This window comes from Harpia harpyja, chromosome 3 (assembly GCF_026419915.1).
Source record: "Harpia harpyja isolate bHarHar1 chromosome 3, bHarHar1 primary haplotype, whole genome shotgun sequence".
NCBI classification, from domain to species: domain Eukaryota; kingdom Metazoa; phylum Chordata; class Aves; order Accipitriformes; family Accipitridae; genus Harpia; species Harpia harpyja.
In genome coordinates this window covers 11,860,996-11,877,046 of record NC_068942.1, presented here as the reverse complement: position 1 = coordinate 11,877,046, position 16,051 = coordinate 11,860,996, and the positions used below count along the sequence as shown (strand labels likewise).

Here is a 16,051-nt window from a genome sequence, read left to right as displayed (position 1 = left end):
TTTTGGTTAAAAACTGTATTTATTGCTGTGGCCGTTTCTTAGTTTCTTCCTGACAAACCTGGCTAAAAAGAATATTGTAAACAAACTCCAATGGTTTGGCAGTTGATTGATTAACAGTATTTACTGTACGTGTCACAAATGGAACTGACACTGTGGAAGCCTAGGTCCTATAGCATCATATTCTATCAGAAACACTACATGATCATTTCCCTAACCTGTATTTGCAGCAGTTACAACTGCTTTACTTTTCTAATGCCAGCAATTACATTTGTTTGTTTTCACATAATGTTGCTTTAGGACAGAGAGAAACCAATTGCTCATGGGACAGAATTTGTTGTTTTCTTTTGTTTGTTTTTTAATAACCTTGCTGTGCATTTCAAAATCTGTCATTTCTTTAAAAAACAAACCCAATACAACCGGTCTCTTAGTCTTTTTCTACAATATTCTTCACGTTAATTGAGACAATGTTCACGTGGCATAAATATGAATGTTACAAGCAAGTCACCATATTTTGAAGACAACTTACTTGTCTTCATTGACTATACTTCGTTATGGCAAATAATTTTGAGAAAGTATAATTACAAATACTGTGGGTCTGTTTTTTTTAAAAACACAACACAGAGGCCACCACAATTACAATAAAACTTCAGCCTGTTACGATTTGTTTTCCTCCAAAAGTAAGGAGATGAAGATCAATGAAAGAATCAACAGAAACTAAACATATTGCACAAACAGTCAAAATGCAGAAGCCAACCCGCTGGCTCTAGAGAGAGGAAGAATTCAAGCTATTCCAATGAAAGTAAATGGCACTTGTCAGTCAAATTTGGCTTGACTGGGTCTAATTCTGCTTCATCTTTCTGCTCTTCTGCTTCACCACTTCACATTTCCCTTCACCACTTTGGGGAACGGCTGCAGCAGAGTTTTCCTTCCTAGGACTGTGTGCTGAAGGAGCCACAGTTTGTAACCCCGGTGGGCTTGCGCCGGGGGGACCCTCTCTGTAGGTGGTGGGAGGGCTGCACCGGAGGGGTCTCTGACAGCGAGACGTGGTAGAAGTTCGGTAACCGAATGTCATACCTAAAGCCCTTCCCCACGTGCACTCTGTCATTCAAGGCATACAGTTTTTCAGCAATGTCGCTCCCAATTAAAATTGAGAACAGGCGGGAGATGAAACGGTGTTTAGCAAACAGCAGATACAGCTTCTTTCTCCTCCAGGCCACGTACCGACAATCTGTCTCTGCTGTAAGTGTTACCTATAGAAGAGAAAATTAAAATTAGCTAGGCGATAAGGCAGTGGTATTGCTGCTGCTGCCCTTGCTCAGAAAGCACCCCCCTCTCTCAGCAGGCACGCAGGCTGTGTCTGTAACATACGCTTCACGTCTTTGCACCTACTGCAATTAAAGCCATTTAATCCAGCCAGAGAACTCTGCGAGGTCTACTGTATGCAAGAGACCAGCGAGAAGGCTGACTGGGAATGGACCGAGTGACTGCATCTTGCCGGCCGCAGTGACAGTATGCCCACGCTGAACGGCAGCCCCAGCCAGGACGGCCCGGCCTCGGCCCTGCGCGCCCTGCTTCGCTCTTGGCAGCCCCAGCGGGCAAGGCCGGTCTAAAGAAAGCTCTTGACAAATGCCATTTGCCCTCGTGACATGAGACATCAGATCCCACACAGGCAGGAGCTAGCGCGTCAGTCAAGTGACAGCAGTGGGAGGACTCACGGATGACGGGGGACAGCCCTGATGGACACCGTGTCCCACGCTGTCCTGATGGACACTGTGTCCCATGCTGTCCCCTCCATGCCAAGCTGTACCACGGGCACTCCTCTCCCCAGACCCGTGCTCTCCGGATCACCTCCCATAGGGAACCCTCTTCACCATCAACTTCCACCCACCTCCTGCAAACCTGGTTTCTCAGGGCTGGGTTTTAGCACAGCCAAAGAACGCAAACAGAGTCTACGACCCAGATTAGCTTTAAGAAAAAACCCCATTTGTTGTAACAACAAGATGCAAACAGAAAGAAGATACAAACAGCATAACCAGTTCAGCAGGTAAAGAGGAATTCCGTCCCCAAATTAATGGAATGCCACTTGTTTGTATAATTTCACAAACAAGACCCACACCTAAATGAACTTACTTCTAAACCAATTAGGACTTGAACAGTTTTCTGTAGTATTCAAAAAAACCCTCTCCACTTTTACCTGGAAAATTCCCTCTTCTGTGGGCCTCAGTGAATCCCATTCAGGAGAATCCAGAAATTGAAGAGGAAAAATATAATGCAGAAACTCCCCATCAACTGTCACTCTGATCCTACCAAGATAAGATGTGTTAATTTGTTAGTACTACCTGTACAGCAGCAACAACTGCAACAAGAATGTGTTATTTCTACTATGTGAGGAGTTTAAATATAGATTTGAGAGCATGAAAAAGCAATCACTGGCCAACAGTATCCTAGCTATATTTTTAAACACAACTTGAACAGGCCAGTTGAAAGAGAACACAAGACAATCGTGCAGCTGAAATGGAAATCTTTCCAGGCCTTATTCAAGTCACATTATTCTCTCTACGGCAGGTCCGTGCAGCGATGTACAAGCTTTGTCATGAAAAGGCCAGCTAATTTAGGACTACTTGCAATGAAACATACGGATTTTAGGTACTTGTCCTTAGTGACACCCTGGTTCAGAGCATTCTTGGCAGCTGTCTAGAAAGTACCACGTGGAGTTTGCTTTTGGTCATAGTCATGCTGAAGGAGAGGTGTCCATTCTTCTACATGCCCAGCCAGTTAGTAATCATGCAGGGAGTTCCTGCTACCCTTCTTCATGCAGTATAGGGCTGCTGCTTCTGATTTTGTAAGAAGCATTAATCTTGGTGCAAAAGGGGACTCCTATAGCTTGCTTTTTTCTTTTCGCTCATGAGGTTTAATCATACGTTTCTGCTTGTGTGTCTTCAGACTTAAATATGATTTAAAAAGTAGAAAGAAAATTTTTCTTTGGCATCTGCAGAAGGCCACAGCATTCCCACAGAGAACCCATACCTCCATGCTGTTCTCCTGGCTCCAGAGACAGTTCTGTGGCCATGTAATCCTGTTAAACATTGAGAGAACCCTACCCAACACACGCTGTGGGGAACTCCTGCTTCCTACTCCCTGCTTTTGCCACTTTGTTCCCTCTAAAATGCCTATTTGCCAAACCTAGAAGTATATCCCACGGCTTTCAAGTGAAGGAGGCAAATGGTGTTACGTGCATTGGTCTTTCACCTCTTCAGTGCCTACAAATTCCATCTGTCCATGCAGTAGGCTGTCAAAATGCACCTACAAAGCATCCCATCAAAGACAGACCATGGCCTTCATCTCTGGGTATCCCATCTACTCTTGTGGTGGTCCGGTACTGTATACCACTTTGTATACAGTACAAGAGCTAGTATTTTCCTTCAGGAAAGCATAAGCAAGGTTGCCAGAAGGGTCTCCAGCAAGCAGGGAATACAAGCAGATGGATTTGTTGCCTCAGGGTCTAACTACCGATCACAATATACAATAACTGTAGACTCAGTTCTGCAAATCTTGATAGGGCTCAACTATGTCCTCTTGTAATGGAAGGGTGCTTTTAGGCCTTCTGCTCTCCCTTACTCCCTCTCTTCTCCCACCCCCAAGAAAGCAACCAAATACAAACTGTATCAAAGTCAAGATCTCTGTTAATAGAGTTTTTCTCAGTATATTCATTTTCATAACTACCTTTTCGTCCTGTTTCAGATGATACTAGCAAAATAAAATAAGAAAGATGCTTTCTTCATCAGCTAGGCAGTAGATGGATAGCAAACCATAGCCTGAAGACTGAAGCATATATTTGTTCCCTTTATCTGCCTAACCTGTTAAGTGCTACGATACAGCGGTCTGGAAAAGAATGACTTAAAATCCTTTTCTTTATGCTATTACAGATTTTGTGCTTAGTGTTTTTATGCTAGTGCTGTCCTAGACAAGTGTATTTAGCCTTTTAATATTTATATTACTTGCATTAATATTTAATCTGTTGCACTGGAAAATGAACAAACAATACACAAATCAGGCAATTTTTTTTGCTTTTGTTTTCAAGAAGGAGGAAAAAATAAAGATATTTGCAGTAAGTCTGAACAAACCAATACAAACCTGCCTGACACAAGCAAGGACAGTTTATCAATAGGTGTTTTGCCCTGCATGGCGTAACAGTGTTCCTTCTCCAGGGTTACCACTTCTGCATCACAGCACAAGACAATCTTCCTGAAGACAGTCAAGGAAATTCCCAGAGGCTGGAAGAGAGCGCTGTAGAGTTCCTGGAATTCTCTGTCAAAGGAAACACTCCGAACTTGGTAGGTAACGTAAATGAACTGGACGAAGCATATAGCAAACAGTATAAAATTCCAAGAGAATATATCAGCAGCACAGACATCCAGCCAAGCCCAAACAGAAGAGCAGAGAAAGCCCAATCCAAGCAAGCTGAAGACATAGAGAAGCCCAAAGAATCCACTTCCACCCATGAAGCCCACAACAAAGAGAATACAGGCTAGGTGGTAGATAGATCCCTCTGCCTCTTGCTTCCAGGTGGTACATGTAGGATGTGCATATATCAAACTCTCCCAAAAACTTGCATTTTCTCCCATGGCTGGAATAATTCTTTGATTCAGCTGAATCTTGGCAACTTTTATTTATGAGATGCAGCTAGCGGGGTCCTTTGCTTTTCCATTCTTGAAAACTCTGCTCAATGATCACATTATGTCAGGGTCTCTTTTGGTAGTAAAGTCACACTTAGGATTCCCAGCAACTAGGAAGCTAATGTTCTCAGAAGGCAATGCTGTTTCTCATCAGTTCATGCACTGTTTTGACTTTGGCCATATCATCTGTAGCTTCATCTGATCTGGACAAGTGAAGAAAAGATGAATTACTTATCAAATTATTTTCATCAATTAAACTTTATCAAAGTTTTTATTGTCTAAAACCATGGACTGCATTACAATCTTCCAATCTCCCTTGTAGCCCTGTGATTCCAGGATCAAACCTTAATATTCCTTCAATTGAAGATCACGCTTCTGTATCTATGAACCCTGTAGCAACTGTTGAGTTGCCACTGAATCCATGTAAACCCGTACATCGCATCCACAACATCCTGTGACAAGCCTTTCCACAGCCTAATGCTGAGCAGATAGTTGCATTTGTTGGTCCTGAACCTGCTGCCTGTGAGTCTCGTTTAATGACCTACCTAGCTCTTGGACAAGAAGTCACAGTGACTATTGCTCCTTGTTCAGCTCCTCCATCTCACTCTGGATTTCAGTCAAACCACTCTCATTAATGAGCTGAGCAAGGCTGCTCTCTGTCCTCAGAGACAACAAACTAAATCCCCAAACACCACAATAAGGGAAACCCAAGTATCATGGGGGATGGTCTTTTCTACTCCAAGGATGACAGGCAAAAAGCTGTCATGTATAAGGAAGACTACAAAGCTTAAAGGCAGCTTTATACACATCATGTTATTAGAACATGAAGTAAGTAGTCCTGCAAAATACTCCTCAAAGAGCATTTACAAAGCAATTTTATAACATCTGAAGTTCTACCTTGTATAATTTCATGCCACAGACCACATAAAATTATTGTTCAACACTGTAAAATGTTAAATATGCTATTTGTTTCCACATGATAATGTATTCCTAAGAGTTAAATAAAATGTAAAATGCACATCTGAAAAGCATGGACACCCCCCCCCCCCCCAATAAATTAAAAAAATCAAAACCAGTTTTCTATGTCTGTCATTTAAAGTATATACATGCTTCAATGTGAGATTAGACATGGTAGAAAATGCAAAGCCAGAGTCTATCAGCAGTGTAATCAGGATTGAAACTCACCCAAGTCTTTAACTGTCTGGTTCTTTTTCTGGTAAAACAGCAGCGAAGCTAAGAAATATCTTGCTACCTAAATTATTAGATTTTCTAGAATATCAAAGGTAGCTTTTTAAAATTTTTTTTTTCTCAAGAGCCACAGAAGTCAATACTTAAAAAGTACTGCTGGTGCAGTGAAGCATCCAACATCATTCAGCAGGGCTTTCAGTGGTGGGTTTTTTTACAGTGACAGGTCAAAGAAATTAATAAAGCAAAGTCATACCCCATTTCCTAGCTGCTACAGCTTTACTTCTTTTAAGTTTATTCAAGACCCAACATTAATTCCACGATTCAAAAACACTAATGCTAAATAAAGACATAAAATCCTAAACAACTGAGTGCCAGAGTTCAGAAGAACAGGTTAGGAGGAGAGCTCTCCCTCTCTGGCAGTGGCAATAAGGAAGTCACTGACGCATAAAGATACCACAGCTAAAGAGCACAGAACCTCTCCAAATTAAAATGTTTGATATCCTGCTGCAGTGGAAGAAGCAGCATTACAAGAATTACATAATTTGTAACTATAAGCTTTTCTGTTTGTCTCTTTACCCAAAAACTCTTTTCTGGTACAGGGTTCCCCCCAGATGCAGGATTTAGCCTTTGGAGAATGGGAGATGAGAACTGCATCAGCTACAAAGAAGTTACCCAGGCATGGTAAGAACACGAGGAATTTTAGGTGGTACTTCTACAATCAAGGGGTTAAGATTTCTGAACCAAAAGAAAATAAAACTGGAACACAGAGTTCCCAGACCTTGTGTTCCGAATCCAGTCAGCACTTCCACTGCACGGTCAAAAACTGGCAGAAGTTTTTTGTTTGATTGTTTTTTTTTTTTTTTTTTAAATAGAATCATTGATAACAGTGATTTTGGATTATTGTTAATACTTCTACTCTATTGCCAATGTTTTGCTCTGAGCAGTTCTCATGAAGACCTTAATTTCTACAAAAAATTCAGTGTTTTGAATGGAACCATGACTGAGAAGTTACATGGGAAGCTGTACGCATACCACAAACAAAACCACCGTAGATCCATACTGTAATCTGCTTCCATCACCAATGTGTTTTTGTCATGTAAAGTCACACATTGCAATAATTTGACATGACATTGCAATAATTTCACAAAATTTATGTTCAATTTCCAATTTGCTTATAGCATTCACAGTCTGCCCACACTACAGCTAATAGCATTGCTGTAAAACATCTATTCATGACAAGACAGGTCAAAATAACTTGGAAAGAACAGCACACCACTAGGACACAGATAGAGGGTCATCGTACACAAAACCCAAGGCCTGGAAAAACTGTCCTGTATTTGGAACTGTTTATTTTTGGAATGGGACCTGTCTTCCAAAACCACTGTATGCAAAACTCCCAGTTATTTCAGAACTATGAGAACTTCTACTGTGCTACAGCATCACCCAGGCTGCAGAGGGCCTCCCTCCATCCCGGCAAGAGGACGGGTAAAAGAGGGAGGCCAGCGCTAGCACATAATACAGCCTCACCAACATGACACTCTCCTGAGCTACACAAAGTGTGCAGGCAAAACCAAACCCGCTGGAAACACTGACGAAGCCTACTACTAAATGGAGCTGGTTTCTCCGGACGACGGTGAAGAGCAGGCATGCTTGCTGCCAGTGAACTGCAGGCAGAAAGAGAGGATTCACTTCTTTTTAATCACAAAATCATTCTAACAATGATTATGAGGCAATAGTATGTATGGGCCTAAGTATAGTAAAATTTCTAATTTTGATTGGTATTTAGTGCTAGATAAGGCCTTTCACATTTTTCTTTATAGTTCCTACAAGTCCAAAATTTAAACTCTTGAGGGCTTCAGAACAGTCACTCTAATTAAACCATTCATCTAATGAAAGTGGGGGTGGGGGGTGAAAAATCCCCCAAACCAAAAAACCAAACAGCTGTGGTAACTGTGAGTCATCCTCCACTGAGGACCAGTCTACAAAGTACCCCCAGTAGCACGGCATCACCAAGTTTGCAAGCACCCAAAGGGGACACCATCCCTTCACTGACACGCCTCGGCATTCTTAGCCACCAGGACATGGAACGTGCCAACTGACATGGCCTTGTTTGATGTCCTGCCTCAGTTGTCTTGGCTGTGGTGAGCAGTTATCGCTACAGGTTCATTTGACGGTGGTGCTTAGGCAAGCTTCAGCAGGAAACTGCATTTAAAGCAGGTATCTTGGATTATAAGCCTGAAGAACCGTATCTTCCCCAAGTAAACGTTGAATACTTTCTACTCTGTACCCTGCCTACGGAGAAGGAGGAGAACCATGCACAAGCACAGTCTCTGCTACATGACTACCGTATTCAGAATAGCACAACATTGACATCTGAAGGCTGCTGGAGCCAGAGGTGCCTGGAAGAGGTCTCCTCCCAGCTCAGGAAGGAGACGTGCCCTGCCAACACAGGCTGAATTACTGAGATGCTTCTGAGTGTTTTGCCCCACCACACATCCCACCCTCTCCAGCAGGAGCAGATAGAGTGCTGGGAGAAAAAAATCAGTCCATACTAGAGATGTGAGCAATATATAGCAGGATAGAATTCTTTAAAACAAACAGCAGCATTGCTGAAAGGACTAAGCTGTCATTAGAAGTGTCAAAATCAATGAGTTTGCTGGAGCTTCAAAGCAGTAAATGGAGTATTTCACTTATACTCTCCAAAATAAATACCTGCCAGCAACTTAAAACTTCATATAAGCAGTATACTAAAACAGTCAAAACAGAATGAATTTATATTGTAATATAAATGCACATAGTACAACCTCCCCCTCCCAAAATGGGCATTTTCCCCATACACTGTAGTATTCCCACAAAGAATTACCAATTACATACATTTTTTATTTGCTTGAGAACTGAGTACTTTACTCCACCTTTGTCACTAATGACTCAATTCAACTCTGAGAAGCTTTGAGTGTCAGTTACTGTGTCTGGATCACAATAATTTCTGCAAAAAATAAACCCTAAAAGACCTGAGGCCAACAGCAGTTCTCTCTTTGCTCTTCTTAAGTCAAAAGTAAAGCTATTAGGAGTTTGAATACTCCATTCTTTAGTTGTCTTATCCCAAGTATTCAGCCAGAAAGCCCTCAGCACTTCCACACTGTACATGTTAACAGGTCGTAGAGCCGTACATGCTGATTGTGTAACCAGCCTGGATGAATTGTTTGCTCTACCTTTGGAAGCAATAGGGAAGATTTTCCTTTACAGCGTACACGCTTTCACGTACAAAATGAGATTATGCTGGATTTAGCAGGATTTGTCTCACTGGTTTTAACCATCTACAGTGTAGATGTTTATACATGAGCTAGTGGCCACAGCCTGACTTGGCAGTCAGCGAAGCTACTCCAGCAACACTGCTGGGAACCAAGCGGTCCCTCCAGCCAAGGGGGACCCTCCTGGCCTCGATGTCCCCCACTTCCAGAGGGATGAGCTCTGAGCACCCCATCTAGGCTGGCAAGTTACATCTGGTCTGGCCATCATTTAGATGTATAAAAAGAAGCTGCTGGTACTTCCTCTAACATGCAATGTAAATGCATACGTCGATTAATGTACCCCTTCCTTCCATTGCCCCTACGTCTCTGAAATCCTCTCTCTGCCCCCCTACTGACACCTATTGCTCTCAATGGTTGTTTATGCAGCGCACTTTCCTCAAGCTACTCTCCTTCTGCAGTCGTTCACTTGGGGTTAGATACCCAAAGGGACTGAGACAACCAAACTCTTAATTGCAATGCAGTGTCTAACTCAGTGCATGGAGGAGCTATGCACCTACAGAGAGGTATGGCTATGTGCCTATAGGCGAGTATGGGCAGATAAACAAGCTATTTTCAGTGATAAACTCTCCCTGAACCCACTCCAGGCTCAAAACATGCATGCAGCAATTAGGACAGTAACTAACAACACAAGCTAGCTTACCTTAAACTTCTTGAGACTATATCCTGGAGAAAGCAGTAATTACAAAACTGGAAAACACATGGTTTTCCCAAAAAAGTGCTGCCTGCACAATATAGAGAAGGCCACAGTAGCTTCATCACAGTCCATAACACCTATTCAGCAAGATGGAAGGAGGATGAGGAAGAAAAAGACTACCCAGTCCCAAAGACAAGGGTATCAAGATAATCAGTCACTATAAAACTAGACATACTCAGATTACAAAGACACACAAGCATACATGGCAAGGGCAATTAATTAATGGGATGGCTTGAAAGATTTCCTTTGCTGGGAATTAAGGAAGTCGGGATGCTGTCTGGTACCTAAAATAAATCTGGGTATGCTATTATTAAAAAATTAATCGATTTACTGCAATTCTATTTTTTGTTCTACAGGAAATCAGATTAGATGATCGCAATGATGTCTTCTGGACTTTTGTCTTAAGTTACTTAATATAAAAAAGTTGTATATACCTAGAAAGTTACATAGCTGGTCTTCCCAATGAGATCTAGAATCCTATCTCAACTAAGCAGCTACTTTAGACAAGAGAAAACACTGAAGACAGGTGTATCTCTGAAATTATTCCTCATATAGACCTTCCAGAAGAAACCTTCATCCATGTGGAGCCAGCATCCCTTCCTGCCAATGTTCTTCAAAGAAAGGGATGTTTTATCAATGAATGCCTTAACATGAAACATGCATGCAACCCTGGCAGCCGAGCTCACCTCAGGATCCTGCTCCCCGGGTGAGTGTCCCCATTGCAGAATGAAGAGCAAATGCAGCACAGTTCTCCCTCCCTCAGCCTCCTTTCTGCACAATTTCACAGCTTCAACAAGAAGGGCAGCAAGTGACCCACCCACATGAGTCAAAATGAGTCACTCGGGGCACCCTCATGGGAGGAAGGAAGATGGATTTGCACTCCCTTGGGCTGAGGAAGGCATCCTGGGTCTCACTGACGGCTCATCCCTATGTCTCACACCCTCCATCAGCGCTCTGAGTGCAGGCTGTCACTTGGAAGGTAAAGCATCGCAGGCCTTAGGAAAAGCGGTCAAACTGCACCCTTTCCAGTCCTTCCAGTACAGTCTGGGGCGGCGCAGGCTGCAATTGCTGAACTGGACCCCCACCCCCAGAGCGTCCATGTGAATTGATACCTTCTCAGAGAGAGATCTTTCTGGGAATGCTCAGACCTACAAAACAAGCAGCTGGGGCATGTCCAACCATCAGTGGTGCTTCACTGCCTTCAGGGCAGCTCTGAGAAATAACCACCAGCCAAGCGGGACTTTTTGGGGCCAAAACCCTGCTCTGGTCAGGCAGAATTGAGGCTCTCACATTCAAAGTTGCCCAACCAAGAACCCTTGACTTCAGTCAGCTGCTGTCTATCCCAGGAGACCCCCCCAATGCCATCTCTACATTGAAGCCAATGGTCCACACGAACAACGCACCAACAGCACGAGGCTGGTGACTGGTTGTCCTCCTCGCCAGGCTGGGCCTGACTCCTGACTCCCTGCTGCAGCCCATGCAGAACCGCTTTCTCCAAAGCGGAGCGCTTCAACGAGAGCCTTTTCATGGGACTTTCAATTCATTGAGCTTGTTTGGCTGCAGCTGGGATGGCCTGATTCTACTTACAAATTTGCTCAAATTCCTACTAATCTTTTTAAGAAGTGGAAAAAAAGCCAGGCAGGGGAAGGCATCAAGAGAGAAAGAAAACCCACAGCAAAACAGAATAGTTTAAGGTTCATTAGAAGCACTGCATACAGTGAAGTTGCTATTATTTAGTCGTTAAATATTTAAGGGCTACCTTACTATAGACAGCTTACAGTACTTGAACGATTCCTCATTTATCACTGTAAAATACACAATGCAATCCTCTGTGGTTGCAAAGCCAATATTGAAGATACTATCTATTTTATCATCTAGACAGTATCTGATATGAAAAAAAAAAATTTCTTCCAATTTGAATCAGAACTGATGAACCATAAGTACATGTGGTATTCCTGCCAAACTAAGAAGAATAATCCCCTCCCTCCTTTTTTAAGGTCTTTTGCTCCTAGGAAACATGAACATGGAATGACAGACATTTTTTTAAACTATGGATTGCTAGCACTTGGGTAAATTTGAGCAAGGCTCCTGTATATTGAACAGCATTGGCCAAATAATAATTCAGGGGGTCTGTTTTATTGTATTGTATAAAAGAAACTGCAAAGTGAAGCGCAAGTTCAAGCTTTTCTACTGTTTACCTTTTAAATAAATAATAGAGAAAGCAGCTACAATGCTTATTTCACAAGTGCTTTAAAACTGTGTTAATGAACTACAGCTGAACTCTGCAGAATTCAGCTTAAATGAGTTTGTACGGTGTAGTAGTGCCTTTGGACAGGAATGTATTGCCATGAAACCAACCACCTGACGTGAACTCCATTTCCCAAAAAAGAAACGAACGCAGAGGCTTGGTTCATTGTACTAGCCCTGCATGTACAGCTGGATTATGGAGAAGTAGTGTCACGAGCCATGTGTTCAAACACATAAACAGCACGCTAGGCCATGAAATGCCACATTTATGTACCCCATGAGCTCTAAACTAGAGTGAAACACAGTGAAAGGTAGCAAGGATGTCCTAATGAACCTGATGAAACTATTTATCTTTACTGGAGGGTTTGGGGTTAGAAGTACAGTTCTACCCTCTGCTTTACTGTAACGAGCGTCATACAGCTTTACATACAAGACAGAGCTAGGCAGAAGCACGCACATGGCACTGGTTTAGCATCACTTTCATTAGTTTTCTATCTACGAGAGCCAGAATACTCTTAGTTTCATCACGTAATATAATCACAAACCGAGGCTTTGTTCACTGTATGATATCTGACTTCTGTTTGGACAATAGCAGCGTGCCCAATTACAGGTACTGAATCATCACCTGGAGACACTGATCAGAGTGTTTTCACAAGGTAGTGGAACACACTAAAATGATAAAATAAAATCTCATCTCTGAAGAGCCTGCACACTTAATATAAAGATTAAATGTAGCTTCAGCTAACAACCCTTTTCTTCAGTCCTTAATAAACTTTCTGTTCTCACTTCCATCAAAAAAAGTTTTCCTGCCACAAACTTTGCCTTCACAATTACCTGCATCACATTTCCTTCTGTTTCAGTATCTATTCTCCTCACTACAGGACTTGCAGTGTACTTGCTATTTTGCAGGCAAAGCATTTCTTAAAAACTTGACATTTTAAGTTACTTTCTTATTTGGCACCATACAGAACTTTGTGGAAAGCCTGAACAGCAACACTTCTGCAGATCTGTAAACCAGTTCTTGTTTTGCAGTGGTCAGTGAAGACATTTTTACTCGCATGTATCCAATCATATTGCCATTAATCAGTGGAGTGGCAAGAGGCCCTAGTTCTGGAAGCCAGATTTCACCAATGACATCTTTATAACACTACCAGGTAGTCCATGACTCAATATTACAAGAGATCAGCTACATAAAATGTTTGCCCATAAAGTGATTGACAGCCTAAATGCACACAAAGCTTTACAGAACAGCTGAAGGAAATGTGGTAAAACATTAGAGTTTGGAAAAATATGTTTAGAAAAAAACATTATAGTTTGGGGAAAAGAAGTGTTTTGTATCATTCGTTGCACCCCTGGAAAGAAACAACCGCAAATGCAAAACCAGATCTTAATTTCAGGGTTCATCTGCTCTTACCATTTGTTGATGGGGAGAGAGGAGACTCAAACACCGGCAGCCTATGACGCAAACCCCTAGTCAGTGGAAGAAATCCCCGCATCCCGGGTTGGTTTTGTAAAGTAGAGATACTTCCCGAGCCAGCTCTTGCGTGCGCGGGCAGCAGCTGCACCCGAGGAGAAACCAGAAACCACGCTCTCCTAAGAAATAAACCCTCAACCCGAGACACATAACGAAGAGCCTCACTTCAGACCGGCCCCTCGGGAGGGGAAGAGCGGGGCAGCGCGCCCCGCGCCTTTACAGAGGGGACACGGCGAAGCCCTCCAACTTCCAGCCGAGGCTGAACTCGGGCGCTCCGGTGACCGCAGCCGGCCCGCACCGGCGCGGAACCTCCCAAGGCGGGCCGCGCCCCGACCCGCCCGCCGTCGCTCCCCGCCACACGCCGCCCAGGACCCCGCCGAGCCCTCGGGGCGGCAGCCCTCCCCCGACGGCCGCTCCCCGCCGCCGCCCCGGGCCCGAAGCGGGGCGGGAGGCGGCCCCGGCTTCCCCCTCGGCCGCCGGGCAGAGCGGGGCGACGCTCCGCCTGACTGGACAGCGCCGGCGGGGGGGGGGGGGCGGGCGGAGGCAGCGCCGGGGCTTCAGCCCGCCCCGGCCCGGCCCCCGGCCTGCCCGCGCCCCTTACCTGCCCCGTCCCCCTGCCCACGCCCTCGGAAAAGTTTCCCGGCCGCGCCCGGACGGGACGGGGACAGGCTCGGGCTGCCGCTCCTCGGCACGGCGTCCCGCCGCTCCGCCGCTGTGACTAAAATAGGCAGCAGCCGGCGGGAGGCTGCGGGCGGCGCCAGCTCCGGGGCCGGCACCGAGCGGCCGCAGCGCGCAGGCGCCTCCCGCCGGCCCCGGGGGGCTGCGGGCGGCGGGGCCACCCCGCGCTGAGCTGAGCCGAGCCGAGCCGAACCGAGCCGAACCGGCCGAGCCCGAGGCAGCCGAGGCGGCGGGAGCTGCCGCCCGTCCCGCCGCTCCCCTCCTGCGGCGGCGGCGGGGGGAGGCGGCCGCGCTCCCCCCCCTCCCCGGCAGCCGGTCCCGCTGCCGGTGGGCGCCGAAGGCGTCGAAGGGGCGGGCGGGGGAAGGAGGAGGCGGCGAGCGGCCAGGGGCGGCCGCCAGGCTTGGGCACCTCAAACTCGGCTGTGGCTGCAGCCCGGCTGCGTGGCTGGGACGGGCACGCGGATTTTGAGACGCACAAAGACGTCTCCTTGGGTACCGCTGCCTCGGGTTGAATTGTCTGGAACTATTGCTTTGGAATAAATAAAAAGGCAATTTTCTGCTCTTTCACCCGCTCACCCCAGCAGCACGTTTCTTCAGAAGGGAGATAACATGCCTTCGGGGTTGCCTTCGTTACGTGACTAGTGCACCTGTTCATACACAATCTTCAGTTATTTCGTTTCAGAAAGAGCATATGCCTCACCAAGAATATAGTTAAAAGTGTTGGTACAGTGTCAATACAGAAGCCCTTCAGCCTACTAGCCATGCGTTTGTTCCGGGGACCACTTCGTGTCTCGGGGAGAGAGAATTTATTGATGGAAGGAGACAGACTTAGAAGTTGTTAATATGCAAAAAATCACAGCATATTAAATGTGCAGCTCCCGGTGCTACAGAAGCTATTTCTCAATAACTGGAACACAAGCAATAATATCTTTTAAGTAGTAAGTGTGGAGAACCTCGTGTGCTTGCCGGTGGCCAGCTCTGAGGTCCTGCGGGAGGCTGACACGCTCACCCTACAGCAGGGTGATGCAGGGCTGTGCGAGGCAATGCACTGACGTGAACTTCTCCAAAAGTAAAAGGACAGAGCAACCTGTCGTGCTCTAGGTAGAGGGATTAGGGCTTTTTCTTAACACCTCTGTGAACTTGCTTTCCCAAGGGGGCTCTTTATTTTCAAAGGTTTTTTAGTTCCATATTTACCAGGGAAGAAGATGCATAAATTTTCTGAATAATTGATTCTCCTAAAATTTGAGAAAACAAAGAGCCAGAGCAGTTTAACCCAAAGCTATCCTGAGTTACATATATTCAAAACTTCATTATCTGATTACGGTACTTATTTTTATTATTTTTGAGAGAAGAAAGTCTTTTTATAAATCTAATCAAGTATGTATGAAGGTTCTTGTAGTTAATTAAACATTTAAAGGGTTTTGCAGTGTAGCTCCAAATACTTACCTTTCAGACATGCTTTGCATATGGTATTTTACAACTTGTATTATTTTAGCAGTATCATTTGAGAGATTTCTATACCGGCAAACCTGAGGCAGTGCTGATTTACTTTTTTTCCCCCTTTTTGTTCTTTGTACTTGTGTGGAGTTGAAAGCACCCAACCACTTATTCACATTTATCCCCAGTTGCATTAGGCATAAATTTACCCACTATATGTACTCTTCACTGGGGTGATAGCAAAGGGATGGCGAAATACATAATAATAAAAGAAGGATGCTAAATTTTTTTATTTTATCTACTTACCTACTGAGATTACATTATTCTAATAGCCACTGTTATATCA

The 16,051-nt window shown here is 44.6% G+C and overlaps 1 protein-coding gene across 3 annotated transcripts; it reads right to left on the bottom strand.

The window, feature by feature from the left end:
- POPDC3 (popeye domain containing 3) lies at positions 1–14,213 on the bottom strand. Of its 3 annotated transcripts, none has more exons than XM_052781421.1 (4): positions 14,192–14,213; positions 4,135–4,879; positions 2,195–2,303; positions 1–1,250 (listed from the first exon to the last, which is right to left on the bottom strand). In XM_052781421.1, exons 2-4 carry the CDS (start codon positions 4,623–4,625, stop codon positions 930–932), a joined length of 921 nt encoding a protein of 306 aa, XP_052637381.1. In that variant the 5' UTR covers positions 4,626–4,879; positions 14,192–14,213; the 3' UTR covers positions 1–929. The 3 variants fall into 3 exon arrangements, with proteins under 3 accessions (XP_052637381.1, XP_052637379.1, XP_052637380.1); XM_052781419.1 differs by lacking the exon at positions 14,192–14,213 and adding an exon at positions 13,531–14,034; XM_052781420.1 differs by lacking the exon at positions 14,192–14,213 and adding an exon at positions 13,531–14,034 and having other exon boundaries at positions 4,135–4,874.
- Between the last annotated feature and the right edge of the window lie 1,838 nt (positions 14,214–16,051).

Excerpts from the sequence above, each read along its gene's own strand:
- POPDC3 (XM_052781421.1), bottom strand. The coding sequence starts at position 4,625 with ATGGGAGAAAATGCAAGTTTTTGGGAGAGTTTGATATATGCACATCCT. Across the intron at positions 2,304-4,134 it reads TCCTTGCTTGTGTCAGGCAG|GATCAGAGTGACAGTTGATG; the intron begins GTTTGTATTGGT and ends TTATCTTGGTAG. Across the intron at positions 1,251-2,194 it reads CAGAAGAGGGAATTTTCCAG|GTAACACTTACAGCAGAGAC; the intron begins GTAAAAGTGGAG and ends TCTCTTCTATAG.